General features: G+C 38.5%; 1 protein-coding gene across 2 annotated transcripts in view; it reads right to left on the bottom strand.

The window, feature by feature from the left end:
• KNDC1 (kinase non-catalytic C-lobe domain containing 1) overlaps window positions 1-12,167 on the bottom strand; it is a 57,308-nt gene extending 45,141 nt beyond the window's left edge. Inside the window, exons 1-3 of one of the 2 annotated variants that reach the window (XM_021536449.4) lie at window positions 11,894-12,167; window positions 7,184-7,382; window positions 3,911-3,969 (exon numbers count right to left, since the gene is read on the bottom strand). In XM_021536449.4, the coding sequence (XP_021392124.3) occupies window positions 3,911-3,969; window positions 7,184-7,382; window positions 11,894-12,001 (366 nt within the window). In that variant the 5' untranslated portion in view covers window positions 12,002-12,167. The remainder of the gene's footprint in view (window positions 1-3,910; window positions 3,970-7,183; window positions 7,383-11,893) is intronic. The other variant, XM_021536450.4, reaches the window with a different exon arrangement.

Consider the following 12,167-nt stretch of genomic DNA (forward strand, 5'->3'; position numbering starts at 1 on the left):
GTCTTTATAGTCCAGATGTCTCTGACTTCTAGCTCAAGATTCAGTGAGAACAAAGTCATAGTCAATACCTGCGATAGCAAATTCAGGCACAACTTCCAGCTTAGCAGAAAAGCAGTAACTGAGATATTTCCATCAATGCAGGCAAGTGACAGCTTAAGTCATCTGAAAACTTACAGCACAGTTACATCACATATCTGCATCTACATTAAGAAGTGCAAATGCTAATAAGTGTACTGTACAGGAATTCACCTTTTCTTGGCAGTTACAGTATGGATCATAACTCTAAAGTGTAACTCCTATTGTCTCTCTCTTTCCTTTCAGCACCAATATTTAACAGTACTTTTACTAGAGCACAATGGTAATGGAAGTCTGTAAGGAGATAGCACAGTTAGAGGAAAAAAAAAAATCAAAACATTAACAGATAGGCAGGAGATTCTGTTTTCATTCAGTGCTGTCCTAGAGCCCAGCTGTAGCTGCTTGGCTGCCTTTCTGTCATTGTACTGTGACCACGCAAACACCTGGAAGAGGAGAACACACCAGAACTGACCTACTCAATGCCACTGCATCCACTTAGCAACAGTGACTTCAAGGTCTCTTTAGATGCTCAGACACTGCAATCCTTCCTCCAAGTGCACAGGATGGAACTGTGGCAGCACTAAAGTCATCATGGAAAGTTCAGCTGCACTTCACTGTCAGTACCACAAGCCCCTTTCACAGCTAATCCATTCTTAACCATTATTCTCTGTAAAAAGTCTGTTTTACACCTGATACTGAAGGGCTAGTTTTCACCTTCCAACTCTCAACAGTAACTGAAGCTGGTGCTATTATCCCTACTTGACAAATGGAAAGCAGGTCAAGAAAGAAGGCACAAGTCTAAAACCAGCCACATGAAATCAATTACTTTTCAGTCTTGTGCATTGTCATTTGGACAAAGCTTTAGATCTCATGCTATTTGAAATTCCAACTAGCAACTGACATCTTTAATAGTGTTGTTTCAGACACCAAGACAGCAATGCATTTCAATTTGTTTCCTGTGTCTATTATCCTTGTGTGCTTGTGAGTGCCAGCTAAGTTTAGCAACTAATTAGTCTGGAGTCACAATACCATTAGAGGTCTGGATCAGTAATTCACCAAGCAGGAAACAAAACATCTCTTGTTGAAAAAAAACTGTAGCTTTAATTGAAGGATTTTTTAAAAAAGGGTTTAAAGAGGAAGAAGTCATCCAATAGCCATACAAATCTCATTGTGTGCATCCATTTTAGAAGCCACAAAACAGGGTCACACTCAAATCAAGCAAAAAGTCTGGCCGACATAACTATTTTAAATCAGCTAAGCTTTTACACTGGAGTAAGAGCTATCAAAGATCATCCTGAACATAATTAGTAGTTCTAAAACCAATTTTTTTCTCTTTATATTGAAATCAGGCAGTTTCAATAAAAACATTACTTGCCATTGTTTTAAACAAAGCAGACCAAGCAGCTGCAAAAACACTCCAACAAAGAAGAACTAAGTCAGGTCATCCCCAAGGAAGGTGCAAGCAGTAAAACAAGAGACTTCACACTTCTGTACAAAGGGCAGCTTATTGCAATCAAAGAACTTCAAAAGACTGAGAAAGGACAATGGGCCAGAGATGTATATAAAGCATTACTATTCTGCTATTGCAATAGCAAGGGGTTATAATAGGGGTAAGGGGATAGACAAAAGTCTCAATACTTTTGGAAAATAGAAGAGCTTGAAGTATTAACACCAAGAATGAAATGACCAACTTGGAAAGATGACAGTATTATAAAACCCTTGAAATAAGTACATAAGCATTAACCTATTCAAGGTCTTGGATCTGCAAAAGTAAAAACAAGCAGAGATCACCATGGATTCCTTGGCCGAAGTTGGTCTGGTACTGAAGCACTTAAAAGTTCAACCAAATTCTACATATGGTAAGAGGTAAAGCTTTGAAAGTTCCACAAATAATCTGAATCCCACAGATGGCTGACCAAATGCACACAAATCCCAGAGTAAAACAACACATTTCTGCCCTAGCTTTTCTGCCTTGTGTACTGCTCTAGGGTGGTCAGTGAAAAACAGCTGAGGCAACAGGATGCTGTCACAGCACTGCTCTCCCTGCTTTGGAAGGCTTCCCAACTTGCTAGATTAAGAAATAGCAGCAACATACAGAAATCGGTGCACTCAGCCCACGTTACAAGGGACAAGGCAGAACATGCTGACTGACTTCCACACAAATGTGTACTTTCATGTATCTTCACAGACCTTTACAAAAGGAGTAAAAGGGACAATGTTTGGAGCCACTCCTGACTCAAACAGCTTTCACTGAATGTTTAATTGATTGTGCTGTGCTTGGTACTGGGATTCACTGGGGCTTAACGAGCCTGTACATGCTGCTGAAAGAGTCAAACAACAAATCTATACACAGATGTGTTTAATCCAAAAGGAATACAATGGGTTTGTCTATCAGATAGAACTAAAATTTCAGGTCACTTAGTATTACCACAGTCTTCCCAAATTCCTATTTCACCTTGTTCCATCTCCTTGGTCTTTGAACCTCTTTCAATGTATCTATTAACTTTATTCAGACAAGTTCAGCAACTACTAGGCAAGGAAAAAGGGTTGGGGTAAATGAGTTGGCCAAAGGAGCAAATAATTCTGCAAACCTTGTAAGCATTTCTGTGTCAAGTCTTGGAAGATTGTTAAGGGATGAAGAACATATTTATGTAAAATGTACAGCTTCAGAAGCACAACAAAAAGAAAGAAACAAAAACCAGTCAATTTTGGGTCTCATTTGCCTCAACCACATCTGAATATAAAGGCTTCCTCAGTCGGCAAGTTTACAGAAAACGCAGGCCACCTCTTAACAATCCTTGTCCACAAAGAAAGACTTACCAAAAACCATCATGGGGATGAGGAGGAGAGTGAGCACAATATCACTGTAACTTTGCTGGCATATGTAGATACATAATAATGATAATAAAGCATAGCAACAACTGAATTTTTTCCTCTCTAACCTTCAAAGACTGCACTATTTCATATTCTATTCTACCACCCTTCCTGACTGATCATTCTTATTTAACATGTGGTACTTCACACTTCCAAGGTTCACTTCTCCTCCTCCTTCCCACCTCCCTCCATCAAGAAATAGAGAACTATAAACATGAATATGAAGGCTAAAACTCTGAAAAGCAAAATACATTTATAGCAAAAAACTATAAAGAACCAGATTTTATCAATATAATTTGAATTAAATGTGTTGCTAATTAAATCATTTGAATTATCTAAGATAATATCTAAAGATACATGCCAGAAAAAGTAGTGTATTAAGAAAAAGGATATTAAGCAAGCAAGTGCTCCTGTAGCAGGCAATGAGATGGTTGACTTGGGAGGCTAATGAATTAGTATAAACAATTTAAATCTAATTTAATTTAACAATGTAGAGCACTTGTGCATTGCAAAGCAACAGATAGTAATCTGTTTCTCCATTAAATCAGAGATAAAATTGCTGATTACCCTTTTCTGAATTATTTTATTGAAGAGGATAGCAAACAAATTTCATATTTAGTCATAAAAGTTCATGGCTAGTCCCCAGACAAGCCCATGTAACCAGTGAAGGGTACCAGAGAACATAATATAGGCCAGCTGTGGTTTAGCATAACACATTATTCAGCCAAAATAGATTCTTACATTTTATCAGTTAGTGAACAAATGCTTATGCCAAAAATTAATATGGCATTTTAAGTTTACTTTTTATTTTCACAAAACATGTCTAAACAGCACCATTTACTACTCACAACCTTTAGAAGTTCTAAAATTATATACTGAGAATGCTGAGCATTTGGTATTGCCAGAGGTAGTAAAACTATTCACCTCCCCCTCTACTTTACAGATAAATTTATGAACTTGCCTCAAAAGTGTTACCGGTGAGATCAAATTCTGGTGGAACAAAGGCACCTTCTGGATCATCTTTGAAAACAAAAGGAAACATTCCAGATTAGAAATTAGTAGTCTTGTTTACAAACAACAAACCAACTTGATGATACAAATGTAATGATACACTTCTATCTGATAAAAAAGAAACTTCATATAGCAGTATTTTGGTTCACTACAATATGCTGTACAAAGAACTTTTTGTCCATGTTTATATTGCCGGAAGTAAAGTGCTGTTTTCAAGCTTTGTCCAAGAAGGTATCATAACTTCCCTACTAAGAAACAAAACAGATTAAACACCCACAAAGAAATACATTTACCATGTCTAACCACTTCTTGCCTTCAGGCATTTATGTTTGGACCCAGTTATCACCTAAGCTAGTGTGGCTCAGCTGTGGCTTAGAGGTTTGATTTGATTCACTGGACATTTCTACTCACTATTTTCCATTACAGACCTGGGTGATAAGGATTCAAGCAGCAAAGCCAGTCTGAACTGCTCATTACTTCTTCATCTACAGGCCAGTTTAGAACTCTGACCTTTCTGCTTAGCTTGTTTTACTTATGATAAAAGAGTAGAGGAAGTAAATTGCCCATGCTTGTGCTGCTGAGCAGAGAACTGAGCTACTGCAGCAGGCAATTCTGAGTGAGGAGGTGGAAAGAAAAGAACATCTTATGAGAGTCTGATGCTGTTTCTGCATTCAAGCAGGTATACAGTGTCACACAGCACTTATGTCACATGAACACAGTGAAGAACATCAGGGAATTAAACAGGAGCACAACTAAAAAGCCTACTCTCCACATACATATCCAACTCACCTAATCTATCCTTCTGGGAAGTCAGGATGATTGAGATGACTTACATGTAAAAAGTGTGTTTCTCAACAAGAAGAAAAAAATAGTATGTTGAGAGGCACAGCATAATCATCATAACTTTAGCTTTGATTCTAAATCATCTTAACTTTAGCTTTTGTGCCTGTATTTCAGAAGTGAAATATAAAGTTTTTATTAAACCCAGTTATACAGCAGAGACTACTAGAGAAGAGTTTTTTAAGATATTAATATATTGCATCTATGTGGCATGGCTGACTAGAAACAGTAACTCATTTACAGCTCCTTAGGACATACCCAAATGTACTTTCCCACTGAAAAAGAGGGTTATGCAACCCATTTTGCCTTTCTTACCCACCACCACATTTTTTCCTGATTTTGGGGGTAGACAGAGGAGGCAGAAGGGGAAGGGAACTAATGGACAGATGTTTTGTCCTCCCCTCCCCTTCACGTGCAGAGTACTACCCCTTTTTATCTCCCCACTACCTTTTCCCTTTCTTTCCATAGAACACTTTAAAGGCTGTACAAGTATTTAACTTATCACTGGTACAGCTCACTGTATTCTTTTAATATAATGTTTACAATGGGAATGTGCATCATCTGAAGAGAAAAGAAGGTATCAGAGCCCTTGGCAGAACATCCTATTGAATGGTTGTCACTTTAGCACCGCAGAACTTGAAGGAAGCAGAACTTGCTGCTAAAGCAGAGATGACAGGCTGTTCACTTTCTCTCACTGGAAAGCAAATCCAGGGGTTATAATTTTCTTCTGGAAGAATAAATCCATAGGCAACAACTGCAGGGAAGCAAAAAGGACAACCTCCTCAAGTGCCTACAACAATCTTTTAACCAAACAGTAATAAAATTTGAGAGAAAGAGCCAAAGACACAGTGAAGCGTGAGAGAAGTAGAACACGGGTGTCATTTTTTTTTGCATTTTTATGGAAAACATACCTTTCTTTAAAGAGAATGAATGAAAAGTCTTTTCCTTAGAGACTAACATGACTTCAGGGAACTAAATCTTCACACATTTGATTTGCACAGGAATTTGTTATTCCACATTTTAAGTATGTGAATACAGCATTCTTGGATCAATTGTTTGCCAGCTATTCAATTAGACTAAAACATTTAAGAAGAAATTGATTTTTCTCTTCCCCAGCTACAAGCAAAGATCTTAGTTGAGGGGTATTTTTCATCCATTAGATTTATGCTCTTCAACAAGTCTTTCATATACCCTTGCCTTATACAAAGCCAGCTTATTTTTCTTTTTTAATTTCAAGGTATGACAAGCTCCTTAAAATAAAGGAAATTGATTCCATATTACCCTATTAATATGGAACTAAAAAGATGTCTCATGTCTATTTTAGGGAATTTAATAAATATCACAACAATTATGAAGGTATATTTGAATTTTTATTAATTATATTTTATGATGTTCTATTTATATGAAAGACTATCTTTAATTCTAAAGAGGCAAAACATCTTCATTTGTTGCAATGTTACCTTTTTTCTAAATACTGTGATCTAGATTTTGCGTGAAAGTATAAACACTTATCCTGACAGATTTAAAAATAAATTAGACTAGAGAAATCACAACAAAAACTTGACTGGTGTGTATCTAGACTAGAATGGGTCTCCTAGTTATGAGCCAACATAATTTTAAAAGTACAATAGAGTAAGAGCTGTTTGGTTTTCTTTACTTTTCTGTAAAATCATTAAGAGACTGAAGACCTGTCAACTTGAGATGCATTACATGAGAAAGGAACAGCAACCATAACATGCTTTTTTTGTCTAAGCTGAAACAAGAAGTTGTTTCAAGTCAAGCATCTCCCTGTTCATCTGCTGTGATACCTAACATCTTCCATGCTACTACATACTGGTTTCTAACATATTAAAATCCAGTTCTCAATCAGTCCCAATACTTGGTAAGTCTGAAAATCATTACTTTAAAAATTATAATCTTTTATTCAAGAGAGAGCTTTAAAAAAAACAAAGCCTTTATTTGAGAGAACTTTCCTTTTTAATAGCAAATATGCAATAGAATGGCTCCATTTTTTATGGCCACAATCACCAAGATAAACTGACTTCTCTAGAAATAGAACATACCTATGAAATTAGAAAATCTGTAAGAGGTAAAGGACATGCTTTACAAAGGTAGAGACTTGTACACAATCTCTGTGTTTAAAATGGACATAAAGAAGACTAACTAAAATAACTAGGAGGGATTTTCTAAGCAAATTCAGAACAGCCTTTGTTCATCAAGTACAAAACTGAACATGTAGTTTCACATGAAAATATACATACCCCTTCCCAAATAAGTTTTATTTTATCTTTATTTTAATTGTAAGTCTTAAAAATAGACTGCAGTTTCTCACCGTGAGTTTCCACAGTTCTAAAACAAACAGCCTGGAAACATAAATACTCACCACTGAGCTGTTCCATGAAGCATACATTGCCATTGGTGTTAAAAGCCAAAGTGTCAGGAGTGATGCAGAGTGTCTGGAAGATTGCAGAATGGGCAATGCTCTTCAAAGAATGGCAACACTCCAGGCAAATTGCCCAAATATCTTGCTCAGTAAGACAGCTATCCCGCAGTGACAAAATATCAGCAAGGGACACATTCTCCTGCCAAGATATGAATTAATAAATTACCTTGGATTTCATGACACTACTCTCTGTGTCATAGATCACATTTGACACAATTAGCTACAAGTAATGTTTCCGGCAAGTTCTCAGACTTTCTAGGACACTGATTAACACCCCAAGAAACACCAAGTGCATGACTTTGCTCTTAACACAGAGATGTTTTAAGAAGCACAGTTAACCTGAACAAAGATACCACAGTATGCCAACTTAAAAAAAAAATATCATGGGAGATATGCAAGTTACACAAACACTGCATAAAAAGAAACAGACCACTTGGAGGTAAAAGCAGAAAGACTAAATGAAAACATTTTGTTTCATTTGTGCCTTTCAAGCTTTCCCAGGTGTCTTTATATAAACTACTTAGAAATTCTCTTCACAGGACTTCTCCCTACCATTTCTGATCTGGGAAAAAGTACCCTTTAGATTAGCCTGTCGTAAGAATGATGCTGTTGCGAAGTTTTGTGGTGCAGACCATTTAATAAACATTGAAAAGCCATACATGCCATAGGAAAATGTTTCCATACTTGGACTTAAAATCAAACACTCTGGCTGTCCTAGTCCTTCCCATTGCATCCAGACCTTTTAGTGATCAAAACAGCTCATAGACTTAGCTTTCTAAGTTGCTGTCCTTAGCTGTAGTCAAACTTGTATTGACCCTATTACCACAGTAAGGTTATGAGTCCATTCCCAAACAAATCTTTTTCTAATGTGGCTTTCCTGGTCAAGATGTTCAGAAACATTTCCTGGCTCAAAGCAACCAGCTTCTCCATGGATATTTTTGGAAAACAAAACCTATACATTACCTACAGCTACAGAAGTAAAGTCTTCACAAACTTAAAGGAATGAGGAAAAAAATACCCCAAACAAACAAAACATTAATTCGATCTATAGGAAAAAATAAGGTAACAAGATAACAAAAATGGAAGGTAATCTACAGAAGTTACTTTGTATCAGAGCTATAATTACTATTCATTACACAGTGATATTAAATAAACCCTGAATGGAAGATACATCTACATCTTGCATAGATGTAGATATTGCTTAGCATAGAGAAAAAATAACTATATCATAATCAGCAAAAGAGGATATGAATTATCTTGCAGCTCAGAAAATTGCTGTGGTTTTAATCTCTTGGAGAACAGTTATAAATTTCTTTACCTACTCCAGTGCTGAAGAATATCAATGATATCTGGATTAACAGTTTATTAACATGTCTCTCAGAGAATTAAGCATTGCTTTCATAACATCCTTCAAATAAGAACCAAACCTCAATCCAAAAGTGTATTGTGGTTTTTAGTCTAAAGTATAATGCTTAATAAATAAATATGAGGTAAGAAATAAAACACACTTACTGCTATTTGGCAAACTCAACTTCTCTCCTCAATGGTCTTATTTTTCATAGATATGACCTAGATGTGGATTGATTTACTAATGGCAGCAGTACTACAGTGCCTTCTAGCACTAATTATGGATCCAGCTTTCATCAAATTCAGTCCTACATAATAATGAACAGCAAAAGATCTCAGCACAAAATCTTATTTTCTCTGTGCTATGCTCAGTACAATTGTGTAATGCTGCCATCAGAGTTTAAGGGTGGATAAGGAGGCTTTGCACATTTCCATAGGGAAGCTGTCCAAGCATGAAGAGTAGCACAGAGGTTTCTCTATCTGCAAACAAAAACACATGGCAAGAAGCTCTCCTACAAATTTTAGGCTTTGAGACTGACCAAAGTGAGTGGTGGGATGAGGATAGGTTTGGAAAGAGGAGACCCACTTCTTATTCTATAGCCAGCCAAAAGAGTTAAAAAAAATAGAAGTTCTATGATTAAAACAATGAACAAGTAATTATTTTTAACTCTCCTAGAATCCTCCAGCTAGGTGACACGATAGCATTTGCCACAACAGAAAAATAAAAGAATTATTCACTAATCAAGATGCAAAATATGAGTTTCATCTGTGCATAATGACATAAGAGGCTCAATTTAGAGTGTACATAAAAAAAATAAACCTGCAATCTTTAAGACAGCAATACATTCCAGTCACAGTAAGGACTTGAGAGAACTTTTGAGTTAAGCTTTGAGGCTGAACTCCACTGCAGGTAATAATTATCAGCAATGATATCTACAGCACAAATCTATAAAACATCTTTGTCTTGTGGTTATTTGGGAAGTAAACGAAAGGTAATGATCTAAGGTCAGATAAGCTTAGTTCATCTTCCTTCCCAGGAATGAGAAAGTTATGTCATACAGAAAAAGTAAAAAAAAAAAGGAAAAAGGAAAAAAGTCCTATCAATGTTCCATGGTTTCCATCAGCAGTGGATGGCTAGGTGAAGATAAAACTACCATAAAAAAAGAAAAATACCATCACCACCATATTGCAGGCCTTTCTATTTCCAGTGCTCCAGGACAGCAAATTACTTACTTCAGAGAAACCACGAATTTCCCAAATGATCACTCTCCTCGACCTTAGTTATGAAAGCTGCTGTTAAGCAAGGCCTTTGTAGAGAGTGAAGCATAGAAAACACTAACACTTGCATTTGATTAGCCTGTATCCCCAAAGCAACACAGACTAAAAGTTAGCACTGTGGAAAATAACATCCTTTTAACACTCTAACACAGGAGGTTCTGGCAAACTGAAGCTTCTGATGAGCAATTGCTTCAGCTGGAAGCTGTTTCATTCAAATGTGGTAAATATCAGAGATGCTAATGCCTCTTTTTTGTCTCTTTCAGCAAAAGACACTTGGGTTTTAATATGAAAGTGTCAGGTTTTAACACTAAAAACTACAAAAAGTAAACCTGTCAGGTAACCAGGCTTAAGTGCTCACATTAGTTTTCAGCTTTCCCTTATATTTTCCTCAGCAAGTACAAAACTGTTCAGTAGCATATCATTGAGCAGAGATAATTAAGAGAGCGTAGGAATAAAACAATAATTGGCCACAGACCATTTCTTAAAAATTTTGAAATAAAATATAAAGGAGTATGAAATGAATAAAGTTCTAGTAAAGAGAGGAAATTGAAGCACACCCTTATCCTTAGCATTTTCTACTCTTCAGTTCAGGCAGATTCCTGCTTCACATATTGGCACAAAACCACCTGCATCATTCTTGATACTTGGTACAATGAGGAGAAGAGCAGACTCCACTGAATGACTAAGCAGCTCAGAGTTCAGTACAACAGCACTCACAGCCTTCTGACACCTTTTTGCCACGATAATTCACACAAACTTCAAACATACTATACCAGAATCACAGAAAATGTGGCAAATGCCATCCATTACATCCATCACATCAGAAGCTAACACTGGATTGCCTTAGTAAGCTCTCTGATACTCTTCAAAGCAGCTCTTTTTTATTAACTTAGTTAATCACCAGGTGATAGGTCATGTTCATTCTCCCAAGAAAAATACTGAAACTCTTTATGCTTCTGTAATAACTACATAGATGGGACTTGTGGAAACCCACAATCAAAGTATACATTGAGCAGGTATGAAAAATGGTTCTTTCTTGTACAGAAGAGTTGACCCTTAGCCTTCTCCATTCCAAGAAAATACTCCAAGTATTTCAGCCAATGTGTAAAAAATAAGGCCATTACCACCCTCCTCCAATATTCTTCATGGGCCAGTCTGAGAGGGCCTACAGCACTGAACACTACAGACAGTGGAAGAGCCAAACTACCAAGCCAATGGGTGAAAAGGAAAACTGAAAGGGGCTTTGCTTTTGCAAAATTGCGTTTAACTCCTGATTCCACATGGATTCTTGACATGGCAAGTTAGAAAGTTTGCAAGATTTGCTTCAAGGAAGGAGCAGCTCACATATAGTTCACCAAACCTTTACTTAAAAAAAGGAAAGAAATCTCCAAATATTTTGCCCCAACATTCACATGAGGGTAAGAAACACACTTAACGTGGAAAGATATAAAGATGAGCAAGAGCAACAAAAAGCAAGGGCAAAACCAGTAACAGAGCCAGAGAAATGTGATGACAAGAACTGGGTTTAGCTACAGGTTTTTTGGCAAAACAACTGAAAAAATAGATTTAACAGTTTGACATTTTTGGTTTTTATTTCCCAGTGTCAAAGGCATTTTAGCACAGGACAGCAATATACAGCTGCACAAAAAAGTGGTTGGCAGCTTCGGGATATTATTCTGCCCATGTAAACTTCCCTTGATGGGGCGCGACAAGGACACGCACTTGCCGACTGCAGCGTTACCCCACGGCTACGACAGCAGTGACGAGACACCCGGCACTCGAGGACCATGACTTTGCTGCAGTGTGGAGATGGCGCACGGGAAGCGGCTAAGCCCAGCCCGCGGGCTGGCTCCGCGGGGCAGGCGGCTCCGCGGGGCGCAGCGCAAAGCGAGCGGCGCTGGGGCCGCGGCCCGGCCGCTCCCGGGGCGCCCCCGGCCCGGCCGCCGCCCGCGGGCGGCCCTGAGGTCGCTACACTGCAGGTGAGCGCAAGGGCGGCGGCTCCATCCCCGCACCTGCCTCACTCACCTCGTCCTCCAGCAGCGTCGGCAGAGGCTCAAAGTCGTAGCAGTTCACCTCCTCCTCCTCCTCCTCCTCCTCATAAAACACGTCCTCTGCAGCGCCAAGAGTCTCCATCCCGCCCGGCGAGGGAGCAGAGGCTTCACCTCCGCAGCCTCCCTGTGCGCTCGGAGCACGGCCCTCGGCCCCCGCCGCGGCTCATCCTCACACCCGCCTGCGGGCTGCCCCCGGCGGCGACCCCCGCGGCGCCGCCCGCCCGCTTTCACCCCCTCCCCTCCCCGCC

The sequence above is a fragment of the Lonchura striata genome, chromosome 6 (genome assembly GCF_050655825.1).
Source record: "Lonchura striata isolate lonStrDom1 chromosome 6, ASM5065582v1, whole genome shotgun sequence".
Lineage (NCBI taxonomy): Eukaryota > Metazoa > Chordata > Aves > Passeriformes > Estrildidae > Lonchura > Lonchura striata.